Source organism: Natrix helvetica (genome assembly GCF_964273705.1).
Source record: "Natrix helvetica genome assembly, chromosome: 11".
Taxonomy (NCBI): Eukaryota; Metazoa; Chordata; class Lepidosauria; order Squamata; family Natricidae; genus Natrix; species Natrix helvetica.
The window spans coordinates 13,044,039-13,058,746 of record NC_138562.1 but is presented as its reverse complement, the minus strand read 5'-3'; the positions used below and the strand labels follow the sequence as shown (position 1 = coordinate 13,058,746).

At 46.4% G+C, this 14,708-nt stretch overlaps 2 protein-coding genes across 3 annotated transcripts; one reads left to right on the top strand and one right to left on the bottom strand.

Annotated features, from left to right (window-relative positions):
• The first annotated feature begins 22 nt into the window (after positions 1–22).
• Positions 23–7,644, top strand: LOC309397654 (magnesium transporter NIPA2-like). 2 transcript variants are annotated; one of them, XM_081963866.1, is made up of 6 exons: positions 23–118; positions 2,143–2,281; positions 3,328–3,384; positions 3,988–4,078; positions 5,547–5,707; positions 5,887–7,644. In XM_081963866.1, exons 2-6 carry the CDS (start codon positions 2,143–2,145, stop codon positions 6,516–6,518), a joined length of 1,080 nt encoding a protein of 359 aa, XP_081819992.1. In that variant the 5' UTR covers positions 23–118; the 3' UTR covers positions 6,519–7,644. The 2 variants fall into 2 exon arrangements, with proteins under 2 accessions (XP_081819992.1, XP_081819993.1); XM_081963867.1 differs by having other exon boundaries at positions 31–118; positions 2,103–2,281.
• A 2,494-nt stretch (positions 7,645–10,138) lies between these two features.
• TIMM8A (translocase of inner mitochondrial membrane 8A) lies at positions 10,139–13,469 on the bottom strand. The gene is made up of 2 exons (XM_081964326.1): positions 13,211–13,469; positions 10,139–10,744 (listed from the first exon to the last, which is right to left on the bottom strand). The coding sequence occupies exons 1-2, from the start codon at positions 13,439–13,441 to the stop codon at positions 10,583–10,585; spliced, it is 393 nt and encodes a 130-aa protein (XP_081820452.1). The 5' UTR covers positions 13,442–13,469; the 3' UTR covers positions 10,139–10,582.
• Positions 13,470–14,708: the final 1,239 nt, after the last annotated feature.

Below are 14,708 nucleotides of genomic sequence, written 5' to 3'. Positions count from 1 at the left end.
TTCTGCGCATGCTCGTCGCTTGCCGCGGAGTGAGATCGGAGCTGTCCGCTGTCCGCATCGGGATCGCCGGAGTTCCTCGCTTTCTTCGTCTTTTGGGGAAGGGTCGTCTAGGTTTGGGGTGAGTTGGAAAGGGGGGGAGGGGGAAAGGAGCCTGGGGTTGGATGGGGGGCGTGGTCATTGTGTATGGGTGGGTGGGTGGCAATAGAGTAGAATGGCATGGAGCTGGAAGGGACCTTGGAGGTCATCTAGTCCAGCCCCCTAATTCAAGCAGGAGACCCTATCCCAATTTAGATAAGTGGCTGTCTCTAGAGTCTTCTTAAAAAGCACCCAGTGATGGAGGCGGAGGTGGGATGGGGCGAGGCTCAAAATGTTGGAAGGGAAACAGAGTCTTCCCCGGAGCCTTCCTTTGGACTACAGTACCCATCGTGCCCAGGCAAGGAAAATCTCTCTCTCTCTCACAGAATAAGAATAAGAATAATTTTATTTGATTAGCCGCAACCCTCTCCCGAAGGACTCGGGGCGGCGTACAATCAAAACGGATAAAAATACACATAAGACAAACATATATACAAAAAGAACAGAGACATATACATATGTGCATGGAGGAGAGTTGACTTATAAGTGAAAGACAATTAAAAACACAATTTAAAATCCCCTTAAAAAAATACTAAATTAAAAAACCCATCAGGAGCGTTACGAAGTTATGGTTGAGCCAGGCCAGCTATTTGGAAAAGGTGGGTCTTGAGCTTGACACGGAAGGAGCGGAGGTCAGTTGTGGTCCTAATATCCGGGGGGAGGTCATTCCACAGGGCTGGGCCCGCCACAGAGAAGGCTCTGCTCCTAGGCGCCGCCCCATGGCACTGTCTGGTGGACGGCACCTGGAGAAGTCCCTCTCTGTGCGAGCGGATGGGTCGTAAGGATGTATGGGGCAGAATACGATCCCGCAGGTAACTAGGTCCTGAGCCATGGAGCGCTTTAAAGATCGTAATCAAGACCTTGAAACGCACTCGATAGACCACAGGAAGCCAGTGCAGCACACACACACACTCACACACACCTCTATATATCTATCTCTTATCTATTGTATGTATGTCTATATATTCTAAGAATATGGAATCCTTAGAATATAGAACATAGGGTAATAGGGTCGGAAGGGACCTTGGAGGTCCTCTAGTCCAGCCCCCTGCTTGAGCAGGAGACCCTATATCAAACTGGATAAATGGCTCTCTGGTCTCCTCCTGAAATCCTCCAGTGGTGGAGCTCCCACCCACCCCTCTGGAGATAAGCCTGGCATTCAGACAGCTATCAAGAGACCCCATGGAGCAAAACCACATTTGCCCACATTCTCAAAAGAGAGAATGAAAAGGCTAAGAAAAACAGACACACCTCTCCGGTAACTAACATACACGGATTAAGCGGGGATTAAACACCAGGCAACAGGTAGAAAACAAGAGCGTAACCAAGGGTAAAACACCCAGCACCGGCAGGTATATAAATAGGGAGCCAGCCCCACACTCCGCAGCACTGATGATGTTACTTAGTTGGGTAATGAAATGTGTGCAAGCAAACCACCAAGCTCAGGGAAGGCTCCACTGTCCTGAACTACGGATAATCTCTTGTATTAAAGTATTTGTAATGTCAGAATGATCAGGCCTACGCACCATTGCTACCCAATTCTGGTTTCAAATGGGACCGAAAGGAGAGGTGATTGGAAATGACTGGCATGGGCTGTATTTATTCTTGAAGGTATTTATATATATTGAAGGGAGAGCCCACTTCCTCTCTCCCGATCCCTTCTGCTGCTTTGAGACCAAGGATCCTTGGCCTTGGGAAATTGACACACACACACACACACGCCTTAAATTACATCATGGAAACCCCAGCGCCTACTTTCACTCGGTAAATCAAAACCAGAACATTTCACACAATTGTCACACCCCCGAACTCTTAGGAAACAGAGAAGATTCATGCCTCAGCATATGTTCATGTAGATGTATGCAGGATGTGGGTGGATGACTATGGAATGGTTAATTAATGAGTCAATTTCAGAAACCAGTCCAGAAGATCTAACTACAGCATTTTTATTTTTATTTTTTTGATAGCTCTAATTTCTCTCCGGCTTTTTCCTCCAAAACAATCCAGATGGGGACTTTCACGGGACGTTACGAATTCTACGTTGGTTTGGGTTTGGCTATCACCTCCAGCCTATTTATTGGAAGTAGTTTTATCCTGAAGAAGAAAGGACTTCTTCGACTGAATGGCCGGGGGGCCGTCAGAGCAGGTAAGGGTAGATCTGGAACGGGCTGTGAGAATGAGAAAAGCATCATTTAAATATCGTTGGGAGTTGTAGTCCTCTTAAGGGTGTGCTAGGAGAATTGTTCTGAGGAATTGGAAAAGCAGGATTCCTGACGTTAAGGGCAGGATTGGAGGAGGCGTATGTAATAAATTCATCTGTTTTGAAAAAAAAAACGGATGTATCTGCTGGTCGAAAGAAAAATGACGCAGCCTGTTGTCTGAAGAAGCTTTCTTGGATGAGTAGTAAAACGTTTTCAAAGAAAAAATAAAGAAGCAAGGAAAGTTGCCTCTCGGAAAAAGCACTTGTGTGAGTCAGCATGTCCTCCTTTGGTGTAGACTTTACAGTTGGCCATCCTTATTATCTTCTGTTTTAAAATTTGGAAGCTTTTAAGTATTGCTTATAGGGGATGCAGTGGCTCAGTGGCTAAGACGCTGAGCTTGTCGATCAGAAAGGTTGACAGTTCGGCGGTTTGAATCCCTAGCGCCACGTAACGGAGTGAGCTCCTGTTACTCGTCCCAGCTCCTGCCAACCTAGCAGTTCGAAAGCACGTAAAAAACGCAAGTAGAAAAATAGGAGCCACCTAAGGAAGGTAACAGCGTTCCGTACGCCTTCGGCATTGAGTCACGCCGGCCACATGACCACGGAGACGTCTTTGGACAGCGCTGGCTCTTCGGCTTTGAAACGGAGATGAATACTGCCCCCTAGAGTCAGGAACAACTAGCACATATGTGCGAAGGAAACCTTTACTTTAAGTATTGCTTGATGCTTAAGGAATGTCATAGTTTTCTCTCTTTTTTTATCACTTTTTGTTTTATTGTTTTTACATGCTTTCTTTAACCTCCACTTTTGGGCATATCTTCAGTAAAACATTTTAAAGATAAAAGCCATATGCACTGTTTGGTTTGGTTTTAAACCCACTGGATTCCACCACCTAGTCTCCTAGATCTGTTGAATCTTTTCTCACACCAGGTTCTCATTTTAGGTAATCCACTTTCTCAGTTTCTGATTATTTTTTGTTTTTTCCCCCCCAGGCCTGGGAGGTCATGCGTATCTGAGAGAGTGGCTCTGGTGGGGAGGCCTAATATCCAGTAAGTACATCTTGTGATTTCTCACCCTTCCCGTCAATATTTTAATTTATAAGGCCTGTGGCAGAATGTCGACATTCTTGGAGGAAGGAGCTTCCTCTCCCATAACCCTTGCTGAGAGATCTACAAAAGCAATGGCCATCCCATTTAAATATTGTCGTATTTTAGGGGCATCGTCAACCTAGAAGAATCACAAACACACAAAAGGGAACTTCACGGATGTGCTTCCGGGGGCCAGATTAGTTATTTGCTCCTTACCCCGCCCAATGGATCCCGTGGTACCAACGCACTTTGTATCCTGGAGGGGGGAGGGGGAAGAAAAGTCTGAACTATTTCCGATCACAACTGAGGAGTCAGTAAGTGACTCTGCCTTGGGTCAAACTCAGAACAAGCAATGACTGAATTTCATCATTTAGGGCAGGGGTGTCCAAACTTGGGAACTTTAAGACTTGTGGACTTCAACTCCCAGAATTCCCCAGCCAGCCATGCTGGCTGGGGAATTCTGGGAGTTGAAGTCCACAAGTCTTAAAGTTCCCAAGTTTGGACACCCCTGATTTAGGGGTTGGAGTTTTTTGGCACTCCTGACGAGTCGTTTTTATTTTACAGTGGGAATTGGAGAAGCTGCCAATTTTGCCGCCTATGCTTTCGCCCCAGCAACGCTGGTTACTCCTCTGGGAGCCCTGAGTGTTTTAGTCAGGTACGTTCACGTTATAAAGAAACATCGTTGTAGCTTGGGGTTGAAACAAGGGGTCCTTGGTGCTCTCTAACCTTGGCGGTTTTCTCACAGATGTTTCACAACCCAACTAGGCAACATTATCAGTGCTTAGAAGGGAGAGGGATTTGAGCGGGAGGATGACTGTAGGATCCTTGGTATTTCCGGAACCTGGCTGTTTTCTCAGGGATGTTTCACAACCCAACTAGGCAACATGATCAGTGCTTAGAAGGGAGAGGGATTTGAGTGGAAGGAGGACTGTGGGATCCTTGGTATTCCTGGAGCTTGGCCGTTTTCTCACAGATGTTTCACAACCCAACTAGGCAACATTATCAGTGCTTAGAAGGGAGAGGGATTTGAGTGGAAGGAGGACTGTGGGATCCTTGGTATTCCTGGAGCTTGGCCGTTTTCTCACAGATGTTTCACAACCCAACTAGGCAACATTATCAGTGCTTAGAAGGGAGAGGGATTTGAGTGGAAGGAGGACTGTGGGATCCTTGGTATTCCTGGAGCTTGGCCGTTTTCTCACAGATGTTTCACAACCCAACTAGGCAACATTATCAGTGCTTAGAAGGGAGAGGGATTTGAGTGGAAGGAGGACTGTGGGATCCTTGGTATTCCTGGAGCTTGGCCGTTTTCTCACAGATGTTTCACAACCCAACTAGGCAACATGATCAGTGCTTAGAAAGGAGAAGGATTTGAGCGGGAGGAGGACTGTGGGATCCTTGGTATTGCTGGAGCGTGGCTGTTTTCTCAGGGATGTTTCACAACCCAACTAGGCAACATTGTCAGTGCTTAGAAGGGAGAAGGATTTGAGCGGGAGGAGGACTGTGGGATCCTTGGTATTCCCGGAGCTTGGCTGTTTTCTCACGCATGTTTCACAACCCAACTAGGGAACATCATCCGTGTTAGTGCTCAAAGTCATGTTGTCGGACACATCTTAAGAGATGACTCCTTAACATCTAGGACCATGATGGCAGACCTATGGCTCACATGCCGGAATTGGAACACAGAGCCATCTCTCCGGGCACGCCAGCTGTCACCCGTTGCTCTCCCGGTTTTGCACGTGCAGCTGGTTTTCGTGTGTGCGGGAGCACTGGAAACTGGAAGAGCGGATCCCTGGCGTGTATGTGCGCCCGGAAGCTGAGCCGAGCCGGCCACCTGGTCTTTGCACATGCATACATTCCACAAACCGGAAGACCAGGTTTGCCGCGCATGCCGGAAAGTGGAAGCTCAGCTTCCTGGCACACGCATGCACACCGGGAAACTCCTGTTTCGGTTTGTAGCGCTTCTCCCCCCCCTTCGCATGCTCACACTTCCGTTTCGGCACTGAATGCTGAAAAGTTTCGCCAACACCTGATCTAGGACCATCTTTGTAGCTGCTGCGTTTTCTCTTCCAGCAACCTAATCTTGAGAAGCCTTTTTTATTTTATTTTTTATTTTCCTTCTAAAGTGCTGTTTTGGCCTCCTATTTCCTGAATGAGCAGCTGAACATCCATGGAAAGATCGGGTGCCTCCTGTGCATTTTGGGATCGACTGTGATGGTGATCCATGCTCCTCAAGAGGAAACGGTGGCCAGTCTGGACTCCATGTTGGAGAAACTGAAAGATCCAGGTACAGGAAATTAAGTGGGGTCAGAGCTGGCTTCCCTTGGGAACCTGCCAACATGAAGCTCCTAATAAATAACTGGGTTTCTTTTGAAGCTTGGCTCGAGGCTCATGATTCAATTAGGGCATCAGTGGGAACCCTGACACCCAGTCACAAAACGTCTTTTCTTTCCCTTCCTCTTCCAGGATTCATTGTCTTTGCCACCTGCATGCTGGCGAGTTCGGCTCTTCTCATCTTCGTGGCCGCGCCTCGCTACGGGCAGAGGAACGTCCTGGTCTACGTCCTGATCTGCTCGTCCATCGGTTCCCTTTCCGTCGCTTGCGTCAAAGGCTTGGGCATTGCCCTGAAAGAGCTGTTTGCCGGGAAGGCCGCCTGGAAAGAACCGTTGGGCTGGATGCTTTTCCTCAGCTTGGCGGTCTGCATCAGCGTCCAGATCAACTACCTGAACAAGGCCCTGGACATCTTCAACACCTCCGTGGTCACCCCCATCTACTACGTCCTCTTCACCACGGCCGTAATGACCTGCTCCGCCATCCTCTTCAAAGAGTGGCAGCATCTGCTCCTCATGAATATCGTCGGCACCATAAGCGGCTTCCTCACCATCGTGCTGGGTATCTTCCTTCTCCACGCTTTCAGAGATGTGCCGTTCACGGCCGATCTGCTGCCCGTCTTCCTGAGACATAAGCAGAAAGATCTCCCGGGGGCTTCGTGGAGGGAGGGAGGAGATAAAGACCGGTCGTGTCTTCACCAGCCTCTTCTGGATTCAGAGGACTTGCAGAAAGGGACAGAGAAATCGGAAGACAGTCAATGTTTATGAAAGCTTAGGTTGACTAAAAACCACGCGAGCTCTTTTGGAAGTTTCTTCTCCCCGTTTCTTTAAAAATTTAAGTAAAAAACTGGAAGCATACTTGATGGTAAGGGAGTCAGTGGCTAGGATGCTGAGCTTGTCGATCAGAAAGGTCAGCAGTTCAAATCCCTAGAGCTGCGTAACGGAGTGAGCTCCCGTGACTTGTCCCAGCTTCTGCCAACCTAGCAGTTCGAAAGCATGGTGGGAAGGGAACAGCGCTCCGTGCGCCTTCGGCATTGAATCATGCCGGCCACATGACCAGAGATTTCTTTGGCTCTTCGGCTTTGAAACGGAGATGAGCACCGCCCCCTAGAGTCGGGAACGACTAGCACATATGTGCGAGGGGAACCTTTACCTTACTTGATGGTAGTCCTATTAAGAGTCAAGCTGATAAGACTAGCAGTAGTTTATGGGGATGGGTGTAGCTTCTTTCTTTCCAGCTTCCAGATAAAAAGCATGCCAAGTTTTGTGTACGTGGATTAAACTTGGGGGTATAAACCTCCAGAGCACACAAAACCACTGTTGAAAGTATATATATATATATATAAAGTGGTTGGGGGAATATACTTATAGGTGTATTGTTGTAAAAATACGAATACCTCCATGAGCCCAGGAATGGCCAAGCGATCTTGTCCCATCGTGGGAATGCAAGAGGCACCCCAGAGAAGGAGGATAGGAGCAAGAGACAGAGAGGAACACGGAGAAAGAAAATATTTTCTTTTTCCCTTCCAAGTGGCAGATAAGAACTGGAAGAATGCAGAGGAAAAGAAAATGGAACGACCTTGAAGGCATAAATGGGGAGTATGTAACTCTTTAAACAAGGCACACTTGGAAAAAAAATAAGCAACGGGTCTATTGAAATTTGTTCCCAAACTTTTCTTTACCCTGAAGATTCTTTTTTTTCCCCCTCTTACAGCTGCTCTCCGAATCCACTACAGCATTCCGTTGCCTTTTGAATGTACAAAGCCTTCTAGGCTTTGCCTTAAGCTCTATAAATTATGTAAAATAAAATATGTTCTTTATACAACTAGAAGGTATGTTGCAAATGTAAAGTGTGACTTTTAAAAGCGTTATTAAAAGGTATTTTTCAAATGTGTTTCTTCGGCTTATTTTTTTTCCTTTAAAAATAATAAATCAATCCCATATTTCAGGTTCAGGAATGGACTTGTACTGACTGCCCATCTAATTTTTGTGTTGGCATCCGTGGAGTGAATTCCTAAATCACCTTTCCTTTCTGTTTTTCATTCTAGCAGCAGCAGAATGTAATAAGGTGGGTGATCGGCCATTTAAGTGTAGAAAAGTGACCTGGGTAGACTCTTGTTCCTTTGGACATTTAGGAAAACCAAGCCTTGGGAGTTTAGAGCCGAAAATGAAACACTACTCCAAACCAGTATAAGTCAGGAATACCAGTCATAAGTTTCTGATCTGTGATAACAAAGGCTGCCTCTAAGTTCCCAACTTTTTCCATTTGTATTCGGCTTAGTCCCATCATATCACTGTAATGTCAATTTTGAGAGCTACAGGCACAGATAAGTTTATCGATCAGCCAATAAATTAACCATGTTCAAAGTGAGGGAAAATCACTTCCGTTCCCAGGTACCAAGATCTCAGTTCTAAAAAAATTTGACAGTTAGTAAATTTAGTGTTTGACGGATGTGGCAGCTCAGTGGCTAAGACGCTGAGCTTGTCGATCAGAAAGAGTGGCAGTTTGGTGGTTCGAATCCCTAGCTCCCGTTACTTGTCCCAGCTTCTGCCAACCTAGCAGTTCAAAAGCATGTAAAAATGCAAGTAGAAAAATAGGGACCATCTTTGGTGGGAAGGTAACAGCGTTCCGTGCGCCTTCATATCAGCCACAAGACCATGGAGACATCTTTGGACAGCGCTGGCTCTTCGGCTTTGAAACAGAGATGAGCACCGCCCCCTAGAGTTGGGAATGACTAATTGCCCCCTAGAGTTGGGAATGTGCGAGGGGAACCTTTACCTTTAAATTTAATGGTTGTATTTATGAATTGTTGGAAACTGGGCCTTTTTTTTCCCTCTATAATTTTCTGGGTTTCACTCATGACTCATAAGACCACAGGAAATAGAAAAACAACAAAATAGTTAACAAGCCTTGAGGTAATTCGTAAAAGTTTAGATATCACCACAGATTAAACATTTAGCATGTGTCAGGTTTTAGGGCACCAAGACTCAGTTGCAAGAGAACGCCTGTATTTTTGGTCAGTCATTGGGCAGACCAATGCAGCAATCCTTCTATAATCTGAAGAGTTGGATATGGCTAAGCTAGTGAAATAATTTATAGCAGAAACCCAATTAAAACGTCTCGTATTTTACATTCATCTCTCCAAAAAGTTCTTTCCCTCACACATCAAATGACTTTACCACTGGCAATGAAATCAGCATTTCCTGATCTTTGGTAAAAAGGCAGCAGGGCCAGCAAACTCTGCAACTTTATTGAAGTCGTACGTTCCCAGTCAGTGGATAAGGAGCAATTAAAACCCGTGGTTAGACACTTCATGGACTGCCTGCTTTATGAACTGACCAGCAAAAGGTTGCAAGATCTGACTTCAATGCAAAATGAGAACGCTTAACAGCACAGCACACTAGTTCTATAAAGCACCAGGATTCATTCTCAGGTTGAGGCAGAGTCCAGAATTTAAATCTAACCCTCTTCGAGTGCCACACTTTTTAGGAAGGTTAGTCTGGAACTAACCTTTTGAGCACCAAAGAACTGAGGCCTTTGAACTCTGGTGCTGGAGAAGACTCCTACGAGTCCCTTGGACAGCAAGGTGATCAAACTTGTCAGTCCTAGAGGAGATCAATCCTGGCTGCTCTTTAGAAGGCCAGATCCTGAACAGGAAATCTCAAGTACTTTGGCCACCTAATGAGAAGGAAGGACTCCCTGGAGAAGAGCCTCATGCTGGGAAAGATGGAGGGCAAAAGAAGAAGGGGACGACAGAGAATGAGGTGGCTGGATGGAGTCACTGAAGCAGTTGGCGTGAGCTTCAATGGACTCCAGAGGATGGTAGAGGACAGGAAGGCCTGGAGGAACGTTGTCCATGGGGGTCGCGATGGGTCGGACACAACTTCACAACAAGAAGAAGAAGTCTGGAACATGCAATTGCTACTAAAAGCATTCCCCTCTCTACATCAGAACAACGGCGAACTAAAAGGAACGACCACCGACTCGAACAGCTTAAAATGCATCCAATTGATCTTTATTCCACTGATCGGGAGGCAAGGAATTTGATGTAGAAAGTCAAGATCTGATTTTGGTACTTGGCAAGAGACATACATGACCACGTGAGCGACAACTCCTCTTAACAGCCACACGTCTGGCGTGTGTGTGTGTGTGTGTGTGTGTTTCTACTGTGCTGAGGTAGGTTTGGAAAAAACACCTCAAGAAAGACAAGGGGTCTCTACTGGTGCCCTTTTGCAAATGCATCCCTGTAGCCCCTCTGTCCAATTGCGTTTTACAAAGGTTAGCTCGGCTGCCAGTTCAAGCAAGCAACATTTGGGATTGTTTGAAAGAGTCGTGCTTATGCACAATACCGCTTTAAAGGCACATTTGCACCCCTACTTCCCCCCCCCCCCCGGAGCTGCGTTAGTATCTCAGGCCTCCCAGCCCCCTTATCTCAAAAAAGAACATTTTTTTCAAGTTTCATGGGCTGTGCTTTCCCCACCTTACTGCTGGGTAAAGATAGTCAAGCCACCATTCTGGTTATGAAGCTCCCATTATCCAGGGGAAGAAAACAAAAACAATTAAAATCTAAGACAGCAGAAGTCCAGGTTAAATAGCAGGTGTGTGATGTTGCATGGGTTATTCATGTTCACCCAGTAGGGGATTTTAAGACCAGAATTAGACTAGGTGACCAGGAAGCCCTGAAGTCCATCGCAAACGTGGGGGCCAAGCTCCCTCCCAGCTTATCATCGTTAAAAATCCTTCCTTCGGTTCTTTCTCCTCCTCTTCCATTGGAATCGGCGTCCCCTCCTTCTCTCCAAACGAATAAAACAGCACCACTGGAGGCTTCCGCTCAGTCAGAGAGGCTCTCGGAGAAGGGTGACTTGGATTTCTGTGTCTGCTCCAACCGGTTCAGGATAAACTGACTGGTGTCAATGAAACGCTCGACACAGTTCACAAAGCAGGTCTCGGCTCGGCTGTCCAGCTTGGGGCCAGGCTTATCCATGCACTTCTCCTGTTCCGTGTCACAAAAGAGAAGTCATTCAACAGCGAGGGGAACCCTCCTTCCTGTGACTAGCAAATACATAAATACATTTTTTTTAAAAAAAATCTTTTTTTCAGCCTACCCAAATTGCTGCCAACTGAACCGAGACTTGTTTCCAGCCACACAAAAAACTCAACATGTACAATTTGTAACACTTAGGTAAGTAGGCAGGCAGGCAGGCAGGCAGATAGATGGATGAGATTGATAGTGAGAACAATTAATCAGTGGAACAGAAGTTGCCTCCAGAAGTTGTGAATGCCCCAACACTGGAAGCTTTTAAGATGTTGGATAACCATTTGGCTGAAGTGGTATAGGGTTTCCTGCCTAAGCAGGGGGTTGGACTAGAAGACCTCCAAGGTCCCTTCCAACTCTGCTATTGTATTGTATTGTATTGTATAGATAGATGGATGGATAGATAATGATACAGACAGAAAGCTGATTAGATAGATATAGACAGATGAGATAGCTAGCTGGATGATAGGTAGGTAGGTAGGTAGGTAGGTAGGTAGGTAGATAGATATTAGATAGATAGATAGATAGATAGATAGATAGATAGATAGATAGATAGATAGATAGGTGATAGATAGAAAGGCAGGCAGGCAGGCAGGCAGGCAGGCAGATATAGACAGATAGCTAGATGATAGCTAGATAGATGATACCTAGCTAGATAGCTAGATAGATGATAGATAGATAGATAGATAGATAGATAGATAGATAGATAGATAGATAGATAGATAGATAGATAGATAGATACATAGCCACTTGCCACAAATCTTGGGTTTGTACTAAAATAAGCCGCTTGTCCAACTCAAGCGCAGAAGCCAGGCATTAACCTGGCAACAAGCAGATTGGGTGACATTGTTAGGTGAAAGCAACCCTTGTTGCACTGAGAGAAGCAAGAGGGGATTTCAACAGTCGGATCGGCGACACTGACGTGGTGCTCGGTGCTCATAATAGTGTGATGTGGCGGCAGAGAAAACCCCGTGGATCACTGAATGACCCTGAATCGCTGGGCGCAGCCTAAGCAGTCTTTAACAGGGCTGTCGCGTGAATCCAATTAGAGGGGAAAACCTCCATCTAAGCTGCTTTGAGCTTTCCAAAGAACAGCGTGGAAAGAAACACACGTAACACACCAAATGGCAAAGCGGTACATATTGGCACGCCAGGAGCTCCCAATATAAAACATAAAAGAGTGCCACTCCGTGCAGCCTCCTGGTTCTTAGATGCCGCCCAGAAGCCTGCTTGGCACGAAGCTAAGCGCTCTTCTCCCCATAGAACAGTGTTTCTCAAGCTTGGCGACTTTTAAGTCCTGTGGACTTCAACTCCCAGAATTCCCCAGTCACTGGGGTTGGGGAGTCCACAGGACTTAAAAGTCGCCAAGCTTGAGAAACACTGGCATAGAAGCACCCTCTTATTGCCAGCAGCAGCTAGAATTCCACTCCTAGGAGACTGCTCCTGGCTGTGGAGGCTCTATTCCAGCCTGCTGAAAGCTGGTGCACCACCACCACCACCCATTTTGGGGGGTTACCGCAGAAGCGCTGGCGAGCCTCAGGGGTAGGGAAGGCTGCTCCAGGAAAGCACCAGTGGCTCCAGCGCCCCATTACTTCCCTTATCCCAATGGGGACAAATCAAGTGGCAGAGAGTTGTCCCTTGGGAGGGAGAGGGAATTGTAGGTAGTTCTGTCTACGGAGATTCTCAGTCATCCAGGTCACGTTTCTCCCAAAGCTGTTTTTTATTTTTTTTCCAAGGAGGCAACTGGGCTTTGAAGACATTTCGCTTCTCATCCCAGAAGCTTCTTCAGCTCTGACTGGATGAATGAATTCTTCCATTCCTCACCATCCAGTCAGAGCTGATGAAGCTTCTGGGATGAGAAGTGAAACATCTTCAAAAACCAAGAAGCTCGTTGCCTCCTTGGGGGGGGGGGGGAATAAAAGCACCTTTGGGATATAGGTAGTTCTCTTCGTACAACAGTTCCTTCAGGGGCTGAAGTTACAACGGCACCGAAAATGGGGAGCTTACGCCCATTTTTCACCGTTGCAATGTCTGCAGCGCCTCTACCATCCCCTGATCCAAATTCAGCTACTTGGCAGCTGACTCAGACTTACGACGGCTGCAATGTCCCGGAGTCACTTTTTGGAGCTTCTTTTTGCAACCTCCTCACAAGCAAAGCCAATTGAGGGGGTGGGGGTGGGGGGGTGGAATCAGATTCACTTCGTAACCACATCACTCGTTGGACCCCTGCAATGATTCACTTAACGACGGTGGCAACAAAAGGTGGGCAAAACCCACTTAACCAATGTCTCACTCAACGACTTAAATATGGGGTTCAATCCTTCGTAAACTGAAGACCCCCCTGTACTATGGGGGGTCCCTTCTCCCCCTCCCCTGTCCCCTCTCCCCACTCCAGTGGCAGGGAGTTCCGCCGGCCCTCCCTACCCAGCACAGCTCCGTCATCTGGTGCACGAGCTGCTGGAAGCGCTGCTTCTGCGTCTCCACCTCGATGAAGTGCTGCAGCTGCGGGTCGTTGACGGCCGCTCCCAAGTCCCCCGCGACGGACGACGGGTCCATGACGGGCCCGCCTTGGAAGGAGAAGAGCTCGGGCGGCTGAATGGATGGAGCGGGCGGGCGACCTTCACGTGCCTCTCCGGGGCCGGCCCCTCCGCGCATGCGCACCCGGCGCCCCGCTTCTTCCTTTTTTTCCGGTCCGAGGGCGCACGCGCGCTTCCGTTTTCCGGCGGAGCATTCGAGAGGGAAGCGGCAAGAAGGGCCGGGAGGGAGTCAATTTTTTTTTTTAAAAAAAGAGGAAACCAGACGTTGGGGCGCCCTCTCCAGGATTGGAGCGGTACTCGTTCGACGTGTGTCAACCCAATCTAATTACAGTGGCCCTACTGTATTGTAATTAAGAAAGAAAGAAAGAAAGAAAGAAAGAAAGAAAGAAAGAAAGAAAGAAAGAAAGAAAGAAAGAAAGAAAGAAAGAAAGAAAGAAAGAAAGAAAGAAAGAAAGAAAGAAAGAAAGAAAGAAAGAAAGAAAGAAAGAAAGAAAGAAAGAAAGAAAGAAATTAGATGATAGATAGATAGATAGATAGATAGATAGATAGATAGATAGATGATAAATTAGGTAGATAGATAGATAGATAGATAGATAGATAGATAGATAGATAGATAGATGATAAATTAGGTAGATAGATAGATAGATAGATAGATAGATAGATAGATAGATAGATAGATAGATAGATAGATAGATAGATAGATAGATAGGATGGATAGATAGATGATAGATAGATAGATAGATAGATAGATAGATAGATAGATAGATAGATAGATAGATAGATAATAGATAGATAGATGATAAATTAGGTAGATAGATAGATAAGGTAGATAGGTAGGTAGATAGATAGAGTAGGTAGGTAGATAAGGTAGGTAGATATAGCTATAGATATAGACAACAAACCCAATAAAGAGGTTCCTAAGGATTTTTTTTTAATGGTTTAACTTTATAAATTTCTTTCAAAGCCAAGCAAATAATGATCACAAATCATCATCATTTAAAGACCCCATAATCTCTTGTGGGGTGGAGCCTGGGCTACTGAATGGAGCTAGCAATGGCCAGATGCCCTTTTGTTCAGCCAATATAATCTCAGTGTGCCCATAGAAAGAAATACATACCTCTACCTAGGATCGAACTCACAGCCTGCCAATTGTGAGGCGACAGCTCCACCTCTAGGCCACCGCACCACTCCAAACAATGGTCGCAAATATACATGTCTCAGGATAACGTTGTGGGATCTAATCTGTGTCGGTCATTGGGATCAGAGCTTTGGTCTTCCAAGCTTTTGAACTCCTCCTGGAGCTAATCTTCAGGGAACCTCTGCTCTGCTAGAGAAAAGGTCCCTGAAAATGGGCTTCAGCACGAATCCGAAAACTCGGAAGACAA